The sequence below is a fragment of the Euprymna scolopes genome, chromosome 44, assembly GCF_053919585.1.
Source record: "Euprymna scolopes isolate OS-2025 chromosome 44, ASM5391958v1, whole genome shotgun sequence".
NCBI lineage: Eukaryota > Metazoa > Mollusca > Cephalopoda > Sepiida > Sepiolidae > Euprymna > Euprymna scolopes.
In genome coordinates this window covers 54,619,935-54,637,444 of record NC_136525.1, presented here as the reverse complement: position 1 = coordinate 54,637,444, position 17,510 = coordinate 54,619,935, and the positions used below count along the sequence as shown (strand labels likewise).

The following is a 17,510-nucleotide window of genomic DNA, read 5'->3' as shown; positions in this document are numbered from 1 at the left end:
ATAGTTAACTAAAGATAATCATCCCATTAGAAAACCGAAGCAACTAATAGGGAATTAACTAAAATGAATGTTTAAACGAATATGCAAATAGGCTAGATCTTTTGCTAGTGAATGCAATTCCACAACCCATATATAAGAAAATTGTATTTTCTTTTTAAATAAATAGAAAAGAGGGTTTTTAATATAAATATCACACACACAAAAGAAAAACGAATTTATAGGAGTATAGATAGATTTTCACTTATCTCGTCTGCTTCTTACTTACATGAGAAGCGGACAGCTCTCCTCATATAACACTTATATTAGTTTGTTTTATCTTTTGTGTTTTTTTTAACGGAGAGTTTAATTTTATATGTTTGTTGCTGATGTATTAAATTTTTGTTTGGTTTTTCTATTCCAGACAGTGACTGCAACGTGCAAAATGGTTCCAACAGCCCTTCATCACAAACAGAAAACTATTTTCAAGTCGTATGGTGTAAATTTTCTAAAAAGAAGGTAAATTTTTCACCTTTACTATGTTAATAGGATAGTGCTCAATTATAATAAGTAATAATTTAATTATAATAAGTAATAATTTAATTATAATAAGTCAATTATAATAAGTAATAATTTAATTATAATAAGTAATAATTTAATTATAATAAGTCAATTATAATAAGTAATAATTTAATTATAATAAGTAATAATTTAATTATAATAAGTCAATTATAATAAGTAATAATTTAATTATAATAAGTAATAATTTAATTATAATAAGTCAATTATAATAAGTAATAATTTAATTATAATAAGTAATAATTTAATTATAATAAGTCAATTATAATAAGTAATAATTTAATTATAATAAGTAATAATTTAATTATAATAAGTCAATTATAATAAGTAATAATTTAATTGTAATAAGTCAATTATAATAAGTAATAATTTAATTATAATAAGTAATAATTTAATTATAATAAGTCAATTATAATAAGTAATAATTTAATTATAATAAGTAATAATTTAATTATAATAAGTCAATTATAATAAGTAATAATTTAATTATAATAAGTCAATTATAATAAGTAATAATTTAATTATAATAAGTCAATTATAATAAGTAATAATTTAATTATAATAAGTAATAATTTAATTATAATAAGTCAATTATAATAAGTAATAATTTAATTATAATAAGTCAATTATAATAAGTAATAATTTAATTATAATAAGTCAATTATAATAAGTAATAATTTAATTATAATAAGTCAATTATAATAAGTAATAATTTAATTATAATAAGTAATAATTTAATTATAATAAGTCAATTATAATAAGTAATAATTTAATTATAATAAGTCAATTATAATAAGTAATAATTTAATTATAATAAGTCAATTATAATAAGTAATAATTTAATTATAATAAGTAATAATTTAATTATAATAAGTCAATTATAATAAGTAATAATTTAATTATAATAAGTTAATTATAATAAGTAATAACAAAAAAAATAATCCTTAAAATAAAAACCATCGCTTGACCTGATTGTGCTTGACCAGATAGACCCATTTTTCGTCCAGTCACAATGCACTTCCAAAAATGCTCATCCAATGAATTGCTGAGCAATTGATGACAAATTTTAACTCCTCTGTTGGAGTGAGTTTGTTCGAATCTTGGTTTTTGTGAATAAAATCAAGTTGCTTCAAATGTCGGTGAATAGTCAATTTGCCAATTCCAAGTTCATCAGCCAATTCTCAAGTGCGCAATGAAGGATCAGTGTCCAATCTGGTTTGCAAGTCGCCATTATCAACCAACTTTAACGGCTTATCTTCAAGATTCATGTCACCGGAATTGAAATTGTCATATGAGGACATCTTTTTCTGTTAAAATATGAAGAATTACAATAATTAAGTAGAGCTATATATTTATTTAGTAGGTTGTCCCAAAAATTTGTAAACCCCTTAAAAAAAATTGAAATTATACATGTCAAGTAATAACAAAAAAAAAAAAAAAAATTAATCCTTAAAATAAAGTCCATTGCTTGTTTCGATTGTGCGGGACCAGATAGACCTATTTTTCGTCCGATGTCACAATGCGCTTCCGAAAACGTTCGTCCAATGAATTGCTGAGCAATTGATGGCAAATTTTAACTTTGTTAAATATATTAACTGAAATATAGACATGATTTAACATATATTTATTTCACAAAATCTATAGACAAGCATTGATAATAATCTAAAAAGTTTGGAATCAAGTCTCCCCTTGCTGTTATTTCAGATCATTTGAAATCATATTAGCAAGTTTCAGTCTCCCCTCCACAGGTTTTGCGGGAAATATATATATGAGAAAAATATACTTATTCAATTATATTTCACTTTTTATTTTTATGAATCCTTTAATTTACGTATGAAACTCGATGTAACTACAAAGTATATAAAAAAAACAAAACAAGGTTGATGTTCCAAATTTTCAGATGTTGTCTATCTTACAGTTTATTTCTTTAAGCATGTTAAAATGTTCAATTCTTGACAACACCTGTTTCGTGGGGCAGAAACATCAGAAAAATAACTTTAAAAGAAAATGAAAAGAATATAGGCATGATTACAGAAAAAAAAAAAAATCAGAAGAATGGTTGCGATTGCGTTTTGTGATATTCACGCCATCTTTGATATATCATTTTTTTTTTTTATTTGGCTGATGTTTTATTTAAATTCTTGTTTTTCAGCATAAGAAATGGGAAGGCGATGGTAAGTTGTTTTTTTTTTTTGTTTTTTTTGCATAATTTTTTCTTGATTTTTTTTTTTTTTACTCCAGTGTCACTGCTTATAGAGGCCCAAAAGTCACTAAAAAAAAATCAGTTAGTGATAAACAGCATCTTGATTAGAAATGATTACCGTACAATATGGTAACACCAAACGTTATTTCATTTAACGCAAGGCTATATATGCAGCGAAGAAAGTCACATGACACAACAAAAATATGCCTCAGTACAACAGGATCTACCACCATCGATCGTGGATAAAGTTTAAGACGTCCGTCTCAACACGCTAGACTTTCTCCCGTACACCCACCTTACAGAAATCATCCAAAAGTGAACAGTACGTTTAGACGAAAACCCAATCATATTCACGAATGTGACTCTGGGTGATAGAACGTAATCCCAGCATATTTACCTGATAAAGAGACGCTTAAGGAATAACACTATGGCAGAACCCACCTTCCGATCTTCCATCTGCAGATCGATCGGTTCCCACCTAACATTATACAACGTTTTGCTCTAGTGCTTGCAGAAAGACCTCTAGGCCTTGTGGCAAACTCAGCCTGCAAGATATATTCTCAAGCATACCAAAATGTCTAATTGATATCTCTGATTTTGGGTTTGGACACTCAGAATTTGATTTGTCGACTTGATAAAATAATGTTTTTACAGATACGAGGTTCCCTGCGATGGTCATAATCATCATTTTTTTTTTTTTTTTTTTAGTCATGAGTCAATGCTGATAGAGATGAAAAAATCCTAATTAGAAACGATGAAATTGGGAATATCTCTGATTTTGGCTTTGAACACCCAGAATCTGATTATTCCTTTTGACTAGTGTCTCTTTAAACAGGAATTTATACTGAGAGATTAAGTTCCTGTAAAAGTAACTGAATTCGTTTCGCAACTACAGCAGTTGATTAACACACACGTCGAACTTCTAATCACACTGATGCAGTTGATACACACTGTCCTCGATCTTCTGAACATACTCCTTTTATTGTCCAAGCGTTCGTCATCAGCCAATCGGCGGCCAGAAAAACAGTCATGTGAGGCATGTGACGTCAATAATCTTACAAAACCCACAGCCGCCATTTTTAATTTCTGCCCTCCCTGTGATCCTCCCAGCAGGTAAGACAACACGCGCAGACATGTGGTCGCTTTCTTCCTTCATTCTGTTCGACTTTACAGTAACAAGATTCTATGCTATGGTTACGAGCCACTGGAGTTTTTCCAAAAATAGAGACCAGACTGATACGGTATGCCATAGGTGTTAGGGTTTTTAATGTCCATAGATTTACATCAGATTAGTCTTTTTTCGAGTATATATCTGATGAGGTGGCACTCAGTTTGGTAAACTGTTAATGTGTGCGCACGTCACCACTACACTATCTATCTATATAAAAGCCAAGTACGTCCAAGGATGGAATACTGTTGCCATATCTGGGCAGGAGCTGCCAAAAACAGCCTATCATGCCTTGACAGAGTACAAAATAGACTTCGTGGCTTAGTGGGGGATGCCCTTTTCTCTACCCTGCAACCCCTCTCTCACAGAAGAGACGTTGCGAGCCTATCCTTGTTTTATCGTTATTTTCATGGCAGGTGCTCGTCTGAACTCCAATCCCTGGTCCCCCCTCGCCAATCTTTCATGAAAAACACCCGTCTAGCTGAATCCACTGTGAAAAATTTCCCCCACTCTATATCTGTGCCTAAATCAAAACGCGGATTCCATGAACAAAGCTTCTTTCTTAGAACTGCACGCCTGTTCCGTCTGCCTGCTTCCCTCCGGACTACAACTTGGATGTCTTCAAGTCTAATGTTAACAAATTCCTAATGAACCGCCCCCTTAAGTAAACACTCCATCAAATCTCCACACTAACGTAATGTACTTGCAATAACCCTTATCCCTGAGTGGCTTCCGGGCCTTGATAAATGGTGATCACTGTGTAAAAAAAACAAAAAAAAAACAAAAAAAACACACATTGGAAGGCAAGGTGGCTGACTTGACCTTCCACCTGCATACAGCACCTTGTTAGTCCCAAATGGTCATCCATCAGGCTTAGTGTTGCTTAAATTTGGGTATATGAGTCACTGTTTATAGAAACCCAAAAGCCACTCATAAGATAAGATCTAATAAGGTAATGATAAACATCTTGATTAGAAACAATGAAATTGGAAATATCTCTGATTTTGGCTTTGAACACCCAGAATCTGATTTCTCCTTTTGACTAGTGTCTCTTTAAACAGAAATTTATGCTGAGAGATAAAGTCCCTGAAACGGTAACAAGGTTCGGTCATCGTCAGTTAACGTACTTCCTAACTTTCAGCATGGCTGCTACCGAAAGCGGTGACAAGGGTCCTGGATATGACCTTAAACTATATCCAATGGTGAGGCCCCAGCTTGCGGGCTTTGGGGAGTGTGGAGCCACCCTTTAATTGCCATTGCTCCCAGGTCCATTCTGACCCAGGGTGGTAGTATCTGTTAGGGTCCCAACTATGGGTTAAATAGAAACCGACTTGAAAAAAAACTATTCTAATTAAAAAAATTTTTCTTCCAAATAACTGGATTTGTCATTAAATGAACTGATAAGGGTTGATATGCCGTAAAACAAAAACAACCAAACCAACCAAGCGGTGACAAGGCAAATTAGTTCCTTCGTTTTTTCTCCCACGGATGTACCTTTTTATTATGTTTTTCCAATCGTTCTTTTTTTTCTTGAATAATCATTGAAAAGTTTTTTGCGATCTTATTTTAACTACTGATTAGTGAAATTATTTTATTCTTTTTAAAAGAATTATTGAAAACACTTTTAAAAATATTTTAAAACTATTTGTGTGAATATTATGTATTGGATACGTTTTTTTTATGAGGTTTGAAATTTTGTTATTTTGATTTTAATAATTTTATTTTTTTATACATTCATAAACATATTTATTATATAAATCGTTCATACAAATAAAAAAAAATAAAACTTATTTTTATAATTTCATGATCATATATTTCTTATGAAATTCGAATAAAATAAAAAAATTTTTTTTTAATTTCGTTATTAAAAGTGCAAATTAAAAACTAATTCTGTTATTTTTATCTTTTTATAATTTTGTTAATTTTTAGTGTATATTTTTCAATAATGTTCTTTTTTTATATTTTATTTCATAAATCGTTTCACAATAGAAATACTGAAGAACAATAAAAGTGAAGGAACTGATTTGCCTTGTCCCCCGCTTCCGGTAGCAGACACAACAGAAGTTAGGAAGTACATTAGCTGACTATAACCCAAGTTTTTTTTTTTTACTCACGTTCACGTGAGGTATATCACCACTTACACATAAAGGGCTACCATTTGGGACCATGCCTAGGAAAGATTAACAAGATGTTGGTTTACATTAAATTTAAATTTCTGCATATTAGTACAATCAGGGAAACAGGTAGCAAGAAGGGAATTCCAAAGTCTATCTGTTCTAAGGGAAGAAACTATTAGAGTAGAAAGCTTTCTGGCATTTAGGGACCTCAATAATGAAGGGGTGAAATTTTGTTGCTAAGCGGGTTTCCCTGCTATGATTATAACCCACTGGCAAGTGCTTGTCTTAGCTCCAATCTATGGTTCTCCTTTGCCAAACTTTCACGAGAAACACTCGTCTAGCTGAAAACACTATCAATAATTTTCTCCACTCTTTATCCGTGCCTAACCCTAAACATGGATTCCATGAACAAAGTTTCTTTCTTAGAACTGCACACCTGTGGAACTCTCTTCCATTTACCTGCTTTTCGACTGATTACAATATGGTCATCTTCAAGTCCAACGTAAACAATTTTTGATGAGACGGTCCCCGTTAAGTAATCCAATTTACCAAATTTTCACTACTAACGATTACTACGTTATTGTCCCATTGGTTATTGTACATTCTTTAACCCTTATCCTCGAGTGGCTTCTTGGCCTTGATAAGTGGTGATTCCTATGTAAAAAAAAAAAAACTTGCAGATTAGTCTTTTTTTTTTTTTTTTAAATTTTGAATGGTCTTTCTGCTGTAACATCTGATGAGGTGCCACTCAGTTCGGTAAACTCCATCATTTTATTGCTAATAATGTGTGTGCACGTCACCACTACACATTGAAAAGCAGGAGGACTGATCTAACTTTCCACCTGCATACAGTGCCTTGTTAGTCCCAAATGGTCACCCATCAGGAGCAGCGTTGCTTAACTTTGGTGATCTGACGACAGCTGATGTGTCAATATGATTGTGCCGTATATTTTGCTTATCACGAACAATACAATACAAATCTCAATAATGGTACGCTAGAATCCGTCTCTGTTCATTGAATAAGTCTAAATAAAGGGAGATAATCTGTGGAAATTAAAAAAAAAAAGTCGCCAATCTAATAGGTCCCGAACTGTCATCTAAATTTCAGCCCTTGTCCCACCGACGAAATGTTGCATCCCTCTGCCTGTTTTACAAGTATTTTAATGGTGGATGCTCTGACGAACTACAAGCTCTTGTATCATCACAACGAAAATATTCCCGACAAACCCGACAAGCAGCGAAATCCCACCCCTACACAGTTGAGATCCCTAGATGTAAGAAAGCCTTTTACTCTAATAGCTTCTTCCCCAGAACTGCAGGACTTTGAGATTCTCTTCCGGTTTCCTGCTTCCCCAACTGTACTGACATGCAGAAGTTCAAGTTTAATGTGAACAGACATCTTGCTGCTAAACTCCTTACATAGTACCCCTGCAACTTAGATCCCTGATAATAGCCCCTACATCAAAGTGGCAATGTGCCTTGTTTAGGGTGAAAATGTAATAAAATAAAAAAATAAAAAATTCCCAGCCAATGGACACACAGACAAAAAATGGTACTCCCAAGCTTACTCAATTGTCACCTTTTAATTCTGATAACCGGAAAGCAACACAGCCACATCACTTTCTGTTTCTTATATTTCTCTCCCTCTTTTTCGCTGAACTCTCAACCAGTCAACATGTAACGAAAAGCCGCTACGGTTGGTATCGGCCACCCAACCAGCGCTCCTAACTAACCCGTCAGCCTCTTATCAATTGCAAGTAACGTTACTCTTTTTTCAACAAACTCTTATTCTTTCTATCTATATCCTTATTATTTCTCATGTAAATTTATGTAAATAAACCTACATTCTTTCACTAATATATATATTGGTATGTTTTCGTCATCATGCAACCTTTGCTTTTCAATCCATTAAACCATTCAGTTTATTCAACTAACAACGGGGATGGGATCGTCTATAACACAAATAGACCATTCTGACCCTTCCACAGATCCACCGTTTTCCTTTGAAATCGGTGTAAATCCCAGTTTGTTCCCTTTATACAAAGATGCTTTCTCAACCTAACAGTAGACAATTTACGGCCTTGTGTCTAACTCTGCCCTCATGGGAAGGTTATTAAATAGGGAGAGCAATCTTACTTGTATGACATAAAACTCACCATGAAAACGAAAAATTAGATACAATTCAAGATGTACATGTATCTGTGGCATGATTCCAATTATACATTTTTAATCATTGTTTTTCGTGAAGATTTTTATTTTTTACTGTATTTTTTTATTTCTTATTGATTATTTTTTATCTTATGTGTGTTTTTTTTCTTACTGCGTGTTTGTTGTTATCTTACTGTGTTTTTTTCCTACTGTGTTTTTTTTTTCTTATTGCGTGTTTGTTATCTTACTGTTTGTTTTTTTTTCTTACTGTGATTTTTTTCTTACTGTGTTTTTTTTTCTTACTGTGTGTTTTTTTTTCTTACTGTGTGTGTTTTTTTCTTACTGTTTGTTTTTTTTCTTACTATGTGTTTTTTTTCTTACTGTGTGTTTTTTTCTACAGTGTTTTTTTTTCTAATGTGTGTGTTTTTTTCTTATGTGTGTGTTTTTTTTCTTACTGCGTGTCTGTTGTTATCTTACTGTTTGTTTTTTTTTCTTACTGTGTGTTTTTTTTCTTACTGTGTTTTTTTCTACAGTGTTTTTTTTTTCTTATGTGTGTGTTTTTTTTCTTACTGTGTGTTTGTTGTTATCTTACTGTTTGTTTTTTTCTTACTGTGTGTTTTTTTCTTACTGTGTGCTTTTTTCTACAGTGTTTTTTTCTTATGTGTGTTTTTTTCTTACTGCGTGTTTGTTGTTATCTTACTGTTTTTTTTCTTACTGTGTGTTTTTTTTTCTACAGTGTTTTTTTTTCTTATGTGTGTGTTTTATTTCTTACTGCGTGTTTGTTGTTATCTTATTGTTTTTTTTTTCTTACTGTGTGTCTTTTTTTCTTACTGTGTGTTTTTTTTTTCTACAGTGATTTTTTTTCTTATGTGTGTGTTTTTTTTCTTACTGCGTGTTTGTTGTTATCGTACTGTTTTTGTTTCTTACTGTGTGTTTTTTTTTCTTACTGTGTGTTTTTTTCCTACAGTGTTTTTTTTCTTATGTGTGTGTGTTTTTTTCTTACTGCGTGCTTGTTGTTATCTTACTGTTTGTTTTTTACTTACTGTGTGTTTTTTTTTTCTTACTGTATGTATTTTTCCTTACTGTGTTTTTTTTTCTTACTGTGTGTTAGTTTTTTTTTTTTTACTGTCTGTTTTTTTCTTACCGTATGTTTTTTTCTTACTGTGTGTGTTTTTTCTTAGTCTGTGGTTTTTTTCTTACCGTATGTTTTTTTCTTACTGTTTTTTTTTTTTTTATTTACTGTGTGTGTTTTTCTTACTGTGTTTTTTACTATTTTTTTTCTTACTGTATGTTTTTTTCTTACTCTGTGTTTTTTTCTTACTGTTTTTTTTTTTTAGATTTACTGTGTGTTTTCTTACTGTGTTTTTTACTATTTTTTTTTCTTACCGTATGTTTTTTCTTACTGTGTGTTCGTTTTTTTTTTTTTTTTCTTACTCTGTGTTTTTTTCTTACTGTTTTTTTTTTAGATTTACTGTGTGTTTTCTTACTGTTTTTTTTACTATTTTTTTTTCTTACTGTATGTTTTTTTTTTCAGCTGTATTAGCCACTCACGGTCGGAAAGCTACCTTGTATGACATGGAAGGGAAAGAGTAAGTTTTTCCAGATTTTTTTTAATTAAACTTCGACATTTTTTTAGATGAGGATTGACAATTTCTATTATTTAGATTACTGTTCTCATCTTTGATGTTATTTTCAAAACGTTTCAGCCGATGTAACCTTCGACCTTCTTCAGGGCAGTCTTGTTGAACTTTGAAATCTGTAAAAAATTTCGAATGAGAGATTGCAAATTGCATTGTTATGATGATTGAACTTATGCATTCAAATTTTCATTCACATATTTTCCGAGTTGCAAATCACTGCAGTTACAGTGTATGTGTGTACACTTACATTCTGTGTATTTGCACATATTCTTTTGCCGTCAAAACCATTCTTGCATTCCAGTCTTATAATTTCTCTACCGCATCAGGTTGTTTGAAAATAATCGTTTCCTGGCCTAAAATGCACCAGACATTGATGTCATTTTTTTTTTTCCCTTTTCTTTTGCAAAACTCAATCATGTTCTGTAAAGTCAAAAACAAGAACAACATATTTCCTTTATAAATAACCAAACCAAACACCATCTATATATATATATATAAAAGACAAAATGTGTGTTAGTGTGTGCGTTTTTGTGTATGTCTGGCACAGGCTTTTTTGGGAGGGGATAGGGCCTCGGGGGGGGGGGGAACTGTTTCTTAGAATCTTTTATATAGTACCTAGAATATAATATCTCCAGTTTACGAAAGGGAGTCGCTTGTATCTTTTATTTGGGCGACTTTTACACATTATTTTCGTGATATTTCTTGGTCTCCGCATTTTTCTTTAGCTTTTCCGTATATAAAACTGAACCCGCAGCAAAACCAAGCTCCCTGGCACTTGTATGGGGACGTCCAGAAAGCAATGAGCTTTGATCAATGCACCAAAACCCGCCATAGCAGACGATTGCTATTCATTTGGACACTCCCCTGTTTATGGGGAACTGGTTTTCCCCAACATCTTGGAAAAACCGGCTTGCAGCCAAAGTTAAGTCGCATGATGTTTGACCTCATTAAATTCACGCACCTCTCACTTAACTTTTTAATCGTTAAATTAAAACACTTTTCAGTTTCTGTCCCGTCTTGGCCGAGCAGTAAGATGCCAGGTTTTTTCATACTTCTTTTTCCACCTTCGCCTCAAAGTTTCGGGTTCAAGCCTACCTGCCTCCAAAAATTTTTTTTTTTTTTTTTACACCGACAAACACCCGGACAACGCCGGGCACCCACACTAGTGAATAAATATTTGAGGATATAAAGAATTTGAAAAATAAAATTATTTTCCAAAATGACTGGATTTGGTATTAAATAACCTGAAAAAAAGGGTTGATATGCCGTAAAACAAAACAATCAAACCAAACACAAAACACTTAATAGGAAAGTGATGTATCGCTCTGTAAAACAGATAATGTATTTTTACAAAGATTTCTGAAAAGATAACCCAGAAGAGTTGAAGTACATGAAAATACCATGAAACTGCAGCAGGTGGTATACTACACATCTTTCATCCTGAATAACTAATAAAAAATGTCTATCTTGTCTGGCCCAATGTGAATCTCTCTCTGTCTCTCTCTCTCTCTCTCTCTCTCTCTCTCTCTTCAAATTTCCCTCATATCTCTAGGATTACAGTTGACGTCATGTGCAATTTGCCAGATGTACGTGGATCTAGGTCGTCCTATGCTCGTGCGATGTCAGTAAAAGGTAACCTTGTAAGAATAAATTGTCGAAGATCTAAAGAACCTGGAACAAAGAATTATTCTGATTATTCGGACCATTCTTCTTATCTTGAATGTTATTTTTACAACGTTTTGGCCGATGTAACCTCCAACCTTCTTTGGGGGTATCTTACCGAACTCAGAAATGTTTCTGTTGAACTCAGGAAATCTGCATGCCAGTAAACACCATGAATAAATATTTGAAGCATAAAATTTTTTTTATAAATGACCAAATTTGGCAATTAAATAACTCGAGAAACAAAACAACCAAACAAAACTCTTTCCACCCTTTCCCCTTTCGACAAGATAACTTTGTTAGCTACAACTCTTGTTTAAAATTGTTTTTCTAAATATATCTTATAAACATTTTTTTTTCAGAATCGGTAAATGTTCGAGTTACAAAGAATCGTTGCTAAACACTTTGGAAGGTGACCAAACATTGGCGTTTGGTGGGAAAGAAATTTTGGTAAGAAAATTTTTTATTCATTTTTTTTTTTTTTTTTTTTTTTTACATGGTGGTCACAGCTTATCAAGGCCCAGAAGCCACTCAGGGATAAGGGTTATTGCAAGTACAGTATGTTAGTGTGAAGATTTAATGAAGTGTTTACTTAAGAGGGCAGTCCATTAGGAATTTGTTAACATTGGACTTAAAGACATCCAAGTTGTAGTCAGGTGGGAAGCAGGCAGACGGAACAGAGTTCCACAGGTGTGCAGTTCTAAGAAAGAAGCTTTGTTCATGGAATCCACGTTTTGATTTAGGCACAGATAAAGAGTGGGGGAAATTTTTCACAGTGGATTCAGCCAGACGGGTGTTTTTCGTGAAAGATTGGCGAGGGGGGACCAGAGATTGGAGTTGAGACGAGCACCTGCCGTGGAAATAACAATAAAACAAGGATATTCATTCTAAATTAAAGAATAAGGGGCTACTTTGATGAAGGCTAGATTTATAGGAAGGACAACCTGGATGGGGACATTAGTAATATATAAGTAAAAGAGTTATCTGCCCCTGATGCAGGAAGCTAGAAAGTTATCTGCTCTTGATATGGGAGGTACCAGGGAGTTATTTGTACCTGGTATGCAAGGTACCTGTTATCTGCCTCTGATATCGGAAGCACTCGGGGAGTTATTTGCCCCTGATATGGGAAGTCCTTGGGGAGTTATCTACCCCTGATATGGGAAGTAATTAGGGAGATATTTATCCCTGATATGGAGTTATCTGCCCCTTAGAACTATTTATCCCTGATATGGAGTTATCTGCCCCTTAGAACTATTTATCCCTGATATGGAGTTATCTGCCCCTTAGAACTAATATGTAGAAAAGATGGAAGCAACCATTTTCTTTTTGAGTGGAACTCTTCAATGGACAGTAGTACACGTCTTACATGCTTTACAGGTAGCAAGATGCTTGTTTACATTACATTTAAATGTTTGCATGTTGATGCTGTCAGCTGGATATGTACAAGTGGTAAGGGAATTTTACAGGAAAATGGTTCGAGAAAAGAAACTATCAGACTCGGAAATCTTCCCGTATCTACGGACCTTTACAGTGGAAGAATGTGATTTTGCTGCTAGTGGGGGAGGGGGGGGGAATACGGATGCAGTAAAAGCACCGTACTTGTAAAACTAGTCTAAGAATGTGACACTGCCACGATATGCTGTTAGACAGTGCGAGAATTATTAAAAATTATTTTTAGCACCAACATCCAAGAGGGTTGGGCTATAGGCTAGTGCAGCAGTACGGACGAATGGTGGCTTTATTGAGATACAGGATACTCTGAAACTGATCTTCACTCCAAACCCGAAATGGAAGTTGTACATCAAATCTGTCACTAAGTTCACTGGGAAAATGGTTGGTATCTCACTCTGGACGCAATACTTTATCTGTGTAAAAGCCAAATATGTCCTAATATGGGGTACTGTTGTCACAACCTGGCAGGTGCTGTTCACAGTTCGATAGAGTACAAAACTGACTTCAAAATCTAGTGAGTGAAGTGATGGGGTTAAATAAGTCAAGTGTTAACTATTCTACACTTCCCCTGATGGATTGTTAACTATGCTGTACTTCCAACTAATAATTTCCAGCATTAAAACTCGACGCACTGCTGTCAGAAACTCGCTACTCCATTCAAATCCAAATCAAGTAACTCTCTGAAAAGCCAGGCTTTTTATTTAGACCAGACGAATTTCATTTGCATATGAGGTGCATATGAGATCGCAGGCATATAAAAAGAAGTAGCAGTCATTTTTTTTCTGTTTTTTTCATCCTTTTTGTCTGTACTGGACACTGCAGGCTGCACAAAAGCAGGTTTATACCAAGTTTTAAAGCATTTAATAGAGATATTTTTCCTGATTTCGATACAATTACAGATTCCGTACTAAATTCCTGATTCTGATACAATTACCGATTCCGATTCTTTATAAATCTCTAAATATTTAACTATAAAAGTTTTATTTTGTCACGATTACTGTAAAAACATATCTTAAATGTCCCTATATTTTGTCAAATGTAAAAACACACTTGTGAGTGGGTAGTCTAGAGATTTTAGTCTAACTGGAAGTTTAAATGAATAAATATTTATTTTATTATTACTACAAGCAGTGGAAGATGTTTCTTAAATAAAAATCAAATAAAAAAAATAATTTAAGGAATCGTTTTTAGCATTGGAAAATAGGCTCAAATTTTTCCGATTTCGATACCAATTTCGACACCCCAGAAAGCTTCGATTTTTTTAAAATTCCTTATTCCGATTAATCATCCTAACACTAGCATTTAATCACATGCTGTACACTACAGGTTGCACAAAAGCAGGTTTGTACCAATTTTTAAAGCATTCTACCAGTATAATAGCCAAATACGTCCTAATATGGAGTACGGCTGCCACTTCTGGGGTGTGTTGCTCAGAAATCTCTCTCCTCCCTGGACAGGGGACAAAACTGGCTTCAAAATTAAGTGAATGATGGCCTTTCTTCACAGAACAGACGTTGCTACTCTTTTTCTGCTCTATTGTTTTTACATGACAGGTGCTCGACTGAGCTTCAATTTATGCAACTATGCTCCACCATGCCCGTAAAACATTCATCACACAACTCTTCGTTACAACAAGTTTTCCTTTTTGTCCAAAACCAAATTATCCGTCCACCCCTATATAAGTCCTGGTTTTGAACTTTACGTGCATCCAGTAGAGATCTCCTAGTTTAGAAACTTTGAAGGAATTCAACTCCAATTCCGTTATAGCTGCGTCGTCTTCTATCAATATAATGGCAACTTTCTTTTGCAGGTGATGTCTCGTATTCCCGAAGAAAACTTCAAATCTGGGAAGTGTTTTCTTCCAACTGCCAGTGGCCCATCCTCGACAGCATCAGTCAAAACAAAAGGTGTTTTTTGTTTCTTTGTCTTTTTCTTTTCTTTTTTTCTTTTTCTTTCTTTCTTTTTTCTTTTCTTTCTCTTTTTCCTTTGCTTTCTCCTTTTTCTTTTCTTTTTTCTTTCTCTTTTTTCTTTCTCTTTTTTCTTTCTCTTTTTTCTTTCTCTTTTTATTTTCTTTTTTTCTCTTTTCTTTTTTCTTTCTTTTCTTTTTATCAATCAAAACAAAAATTTTTTTTCTTTCTCTTTTTCCTTTTTCCTTTTTCCTTTTTCTTTTCTTTTTATCAATCAAAACAAAAGTTTTTCTTTCTGTTTTTCCTTTTTCTTTTTCCTTCTTTTTTCGCTTTTTTTATCAGTCAGAACAAAAAGTTTTCTTTCACTTTTTCATTTTTCTTTTTCTTTTTTCTTTTCTTTCTTTTTTCTTTTTCTCTTTTCTGTCTGTATACTTTATTCATCAATCCAAACAAAGATTTTAAACATATATGTATGATTACTATTTTCGGTAAATTTCAGTGTTATCAATAGTTTTATAGTTTATCGGTTAAATATTTTCACTCAGATTGACAGACACACACACATGTACTGTTTTTCTTTATATAGATATAATAAATATCTTTATATTAGAAGCTACTTAGATGATAAAAAGCTCAATAAAGCAAAAAAAATATTTGCAGACACACATACATACATCTACTGTTTTATTTATATAGATCACAAGTAAAAAAAAGAATTACTTGGTCTAAAAACTTCTTGCAAGGAAAGAGATCTGTAACACATTAAATACAATATTTTTTTTTTTATCCTGTAAAGTGCAAAGGGACATTACTCTACTCACGAAATCTTTGCTACAAGAGTTACTTCCCTTTTAATATGGAAATGATATCGATTTTATTAATTGCGGTTCCACAGAAACTCTTTGGTGATAAATCCACCTGACAATATGTCTTCAACGACACATCAATACATCTCGAGTAAAACTAACATTATTCAGATTTTATTTTAATTATATTTTGTTTTTATTTTATTTTGTTTTTATTATATTTTAATTATATTTCATTTTAATTATATATTATGTTTTTTTGTTTTTATTTTATTTTATTTCGTTTTTATTTTATTTTATTTTTATTTTATTTTGTTTGTGTTTTATTTTATTTCAATTCTATTTTGTTTTTATTATATTTTAATATAATTATGTTTTTTTGTTTTTATTTTATGTTTTTTGTATTCGATTTTATTTTAATTATATATTTTTTTTTGTATTCTATTTTATTTTAATTATATTTTATTTTTTTTTTATTATATTTCATTTTAATTATATATTATGTTTTTTTTTGTTTTTATTATATTTTATTTCATTTTTATTATATTTTGTTTTTATTTTAATTCTATTTTGTTTTTATTATATTTTAATTTAATTATGTTTTTTGTTTTTATTTTATTTTGTTTTTATTTTATTTTTATTGTATTCTATTTTATTTTAATTATATTTTATTTTTTTGTTTTTATCATATTTTATTTATATTTTCTTTTCTTTTTATTATATTTTGTGTATATTTTCTTTTCTTTTTATTATATTTTGTTTTTATTTTATTTTTATTGTATTCTATTTTATTTTAATTATATTTTATTTTTTTTATCATATTTTATTTATATTTTCTTTCCTTTTTATTATATTTTGTTTATATTTTATTTTTATTTTATTTTAATTATATGTTTTTTTGTTTTATATTTTGTTATTTTATTTTTATTTTATTTTTATTTTATTTTGTTTTCATTTTATCTTTCAGATGTTTCTCGGCCTTTTGTGAATCCTCAATTGTCGAACCCTTCAACCGGAAATAACTCAGCAAAATTTCAGGTTGGTTTATTTAATACTAGCAGGGTTACTCAGCATTGCCCGGGAACGTGGATAACAAAGTAGCAGAATTGAAAATAACTTCTCTTGCATCTTTTACAACTTTGAAAAATCTGCCTCTCCCTCCCTTTCCTCTCTCCCTTTATTTCTCTTTCTCTCTTTCCTTCTTTTTCTCTTTCCTTCTCTCTCCTTATTTTTCTTTCCTTTTTTCTCTCTCTTTCTAACTTTTTCTCTTTCTCTTTCCCTTCATCTTTCTCTTTCTCTTTCCTTCTCTCTTCTCTTCTCTCTTTATTTCTCTGTCTCTTCTCTCTTTCTCTTTTTCCTATCTTTCCCTTCATCTTTCTCTCTCTTTTTCTTTTTTCTCTCTCTTTTTCTTTTTTCCCTCTCTTTTTCTTTTTTCTCTCTCTCTTTTTCTTTTTTATTCTCTCTCTTTTTCTCATTTTGATACCATATTCTACAGCAATTTTTTTTTCCCAATAACTACAAGTTTGTGAAATTCTCTTTCTACTGACTGTTTTCCTGCACCCTACAGCCTTGATCTTTTCGAAATCAACCCATCTCCGGCCAGGTCTTTATTTATCCTTCATTCATACCTATCACTTCTTCCCATGTTTTCTTTGTCCTTCCTCTGCCAACTGACCTTGCTACCTCAACTGTTCTACATCATGTTCGCTTTAACATCTGTTTCACATGCTGGCATGGCTTTTTAGAAATTAACTTCCAAATAAACCTATCTCTGGCCAGGTCTTCATTTATTCCTCTTTCTCTCAAATTCATCCTTATCTATAAAAACCACCTGTTCACGAGAAAAAGAAAA

General features: G+C 32.0%; 1 protein-coding gene across 2 annotated transcripts in view; it reads left to right on the top strand.

Moving 5' to 3' along the window:
• Positions 1-17,510, top strand: part of LOC145268846 (DNA repair and recombination protein RAD54B-like) — a 169,501-nt gene that overhangs the window by 100,451 nt on the left and 51,540 nt on the right. For both annotated transcript variants that reach the window (XM_080124518.1, XM_080124520.1), the window contains exons 5-10: positions 401-495; positions 2,708-2,729; positions 9,726-9,780; positions 11,856-11,943; positions 14,756-14,852; positions 16,626-16,696. In XM_080124518.1, coding sequence (XP_079980644.1) covers positions 401-495; positions 2,708-2,729; positions 9,726-9,780; positions 11,856-11,943; positions 14,756-14,852; positions 16,626-16,696 — 428 coding nt within the window. The remainder of the gene's footprint in view (positions 1-400; positions 496-2,707; positions 2,730-9,725; positions 9,781-11,855; positions 11,944-14,755; positions 14,853-16,625; positions 16,697-17,510) is intronic.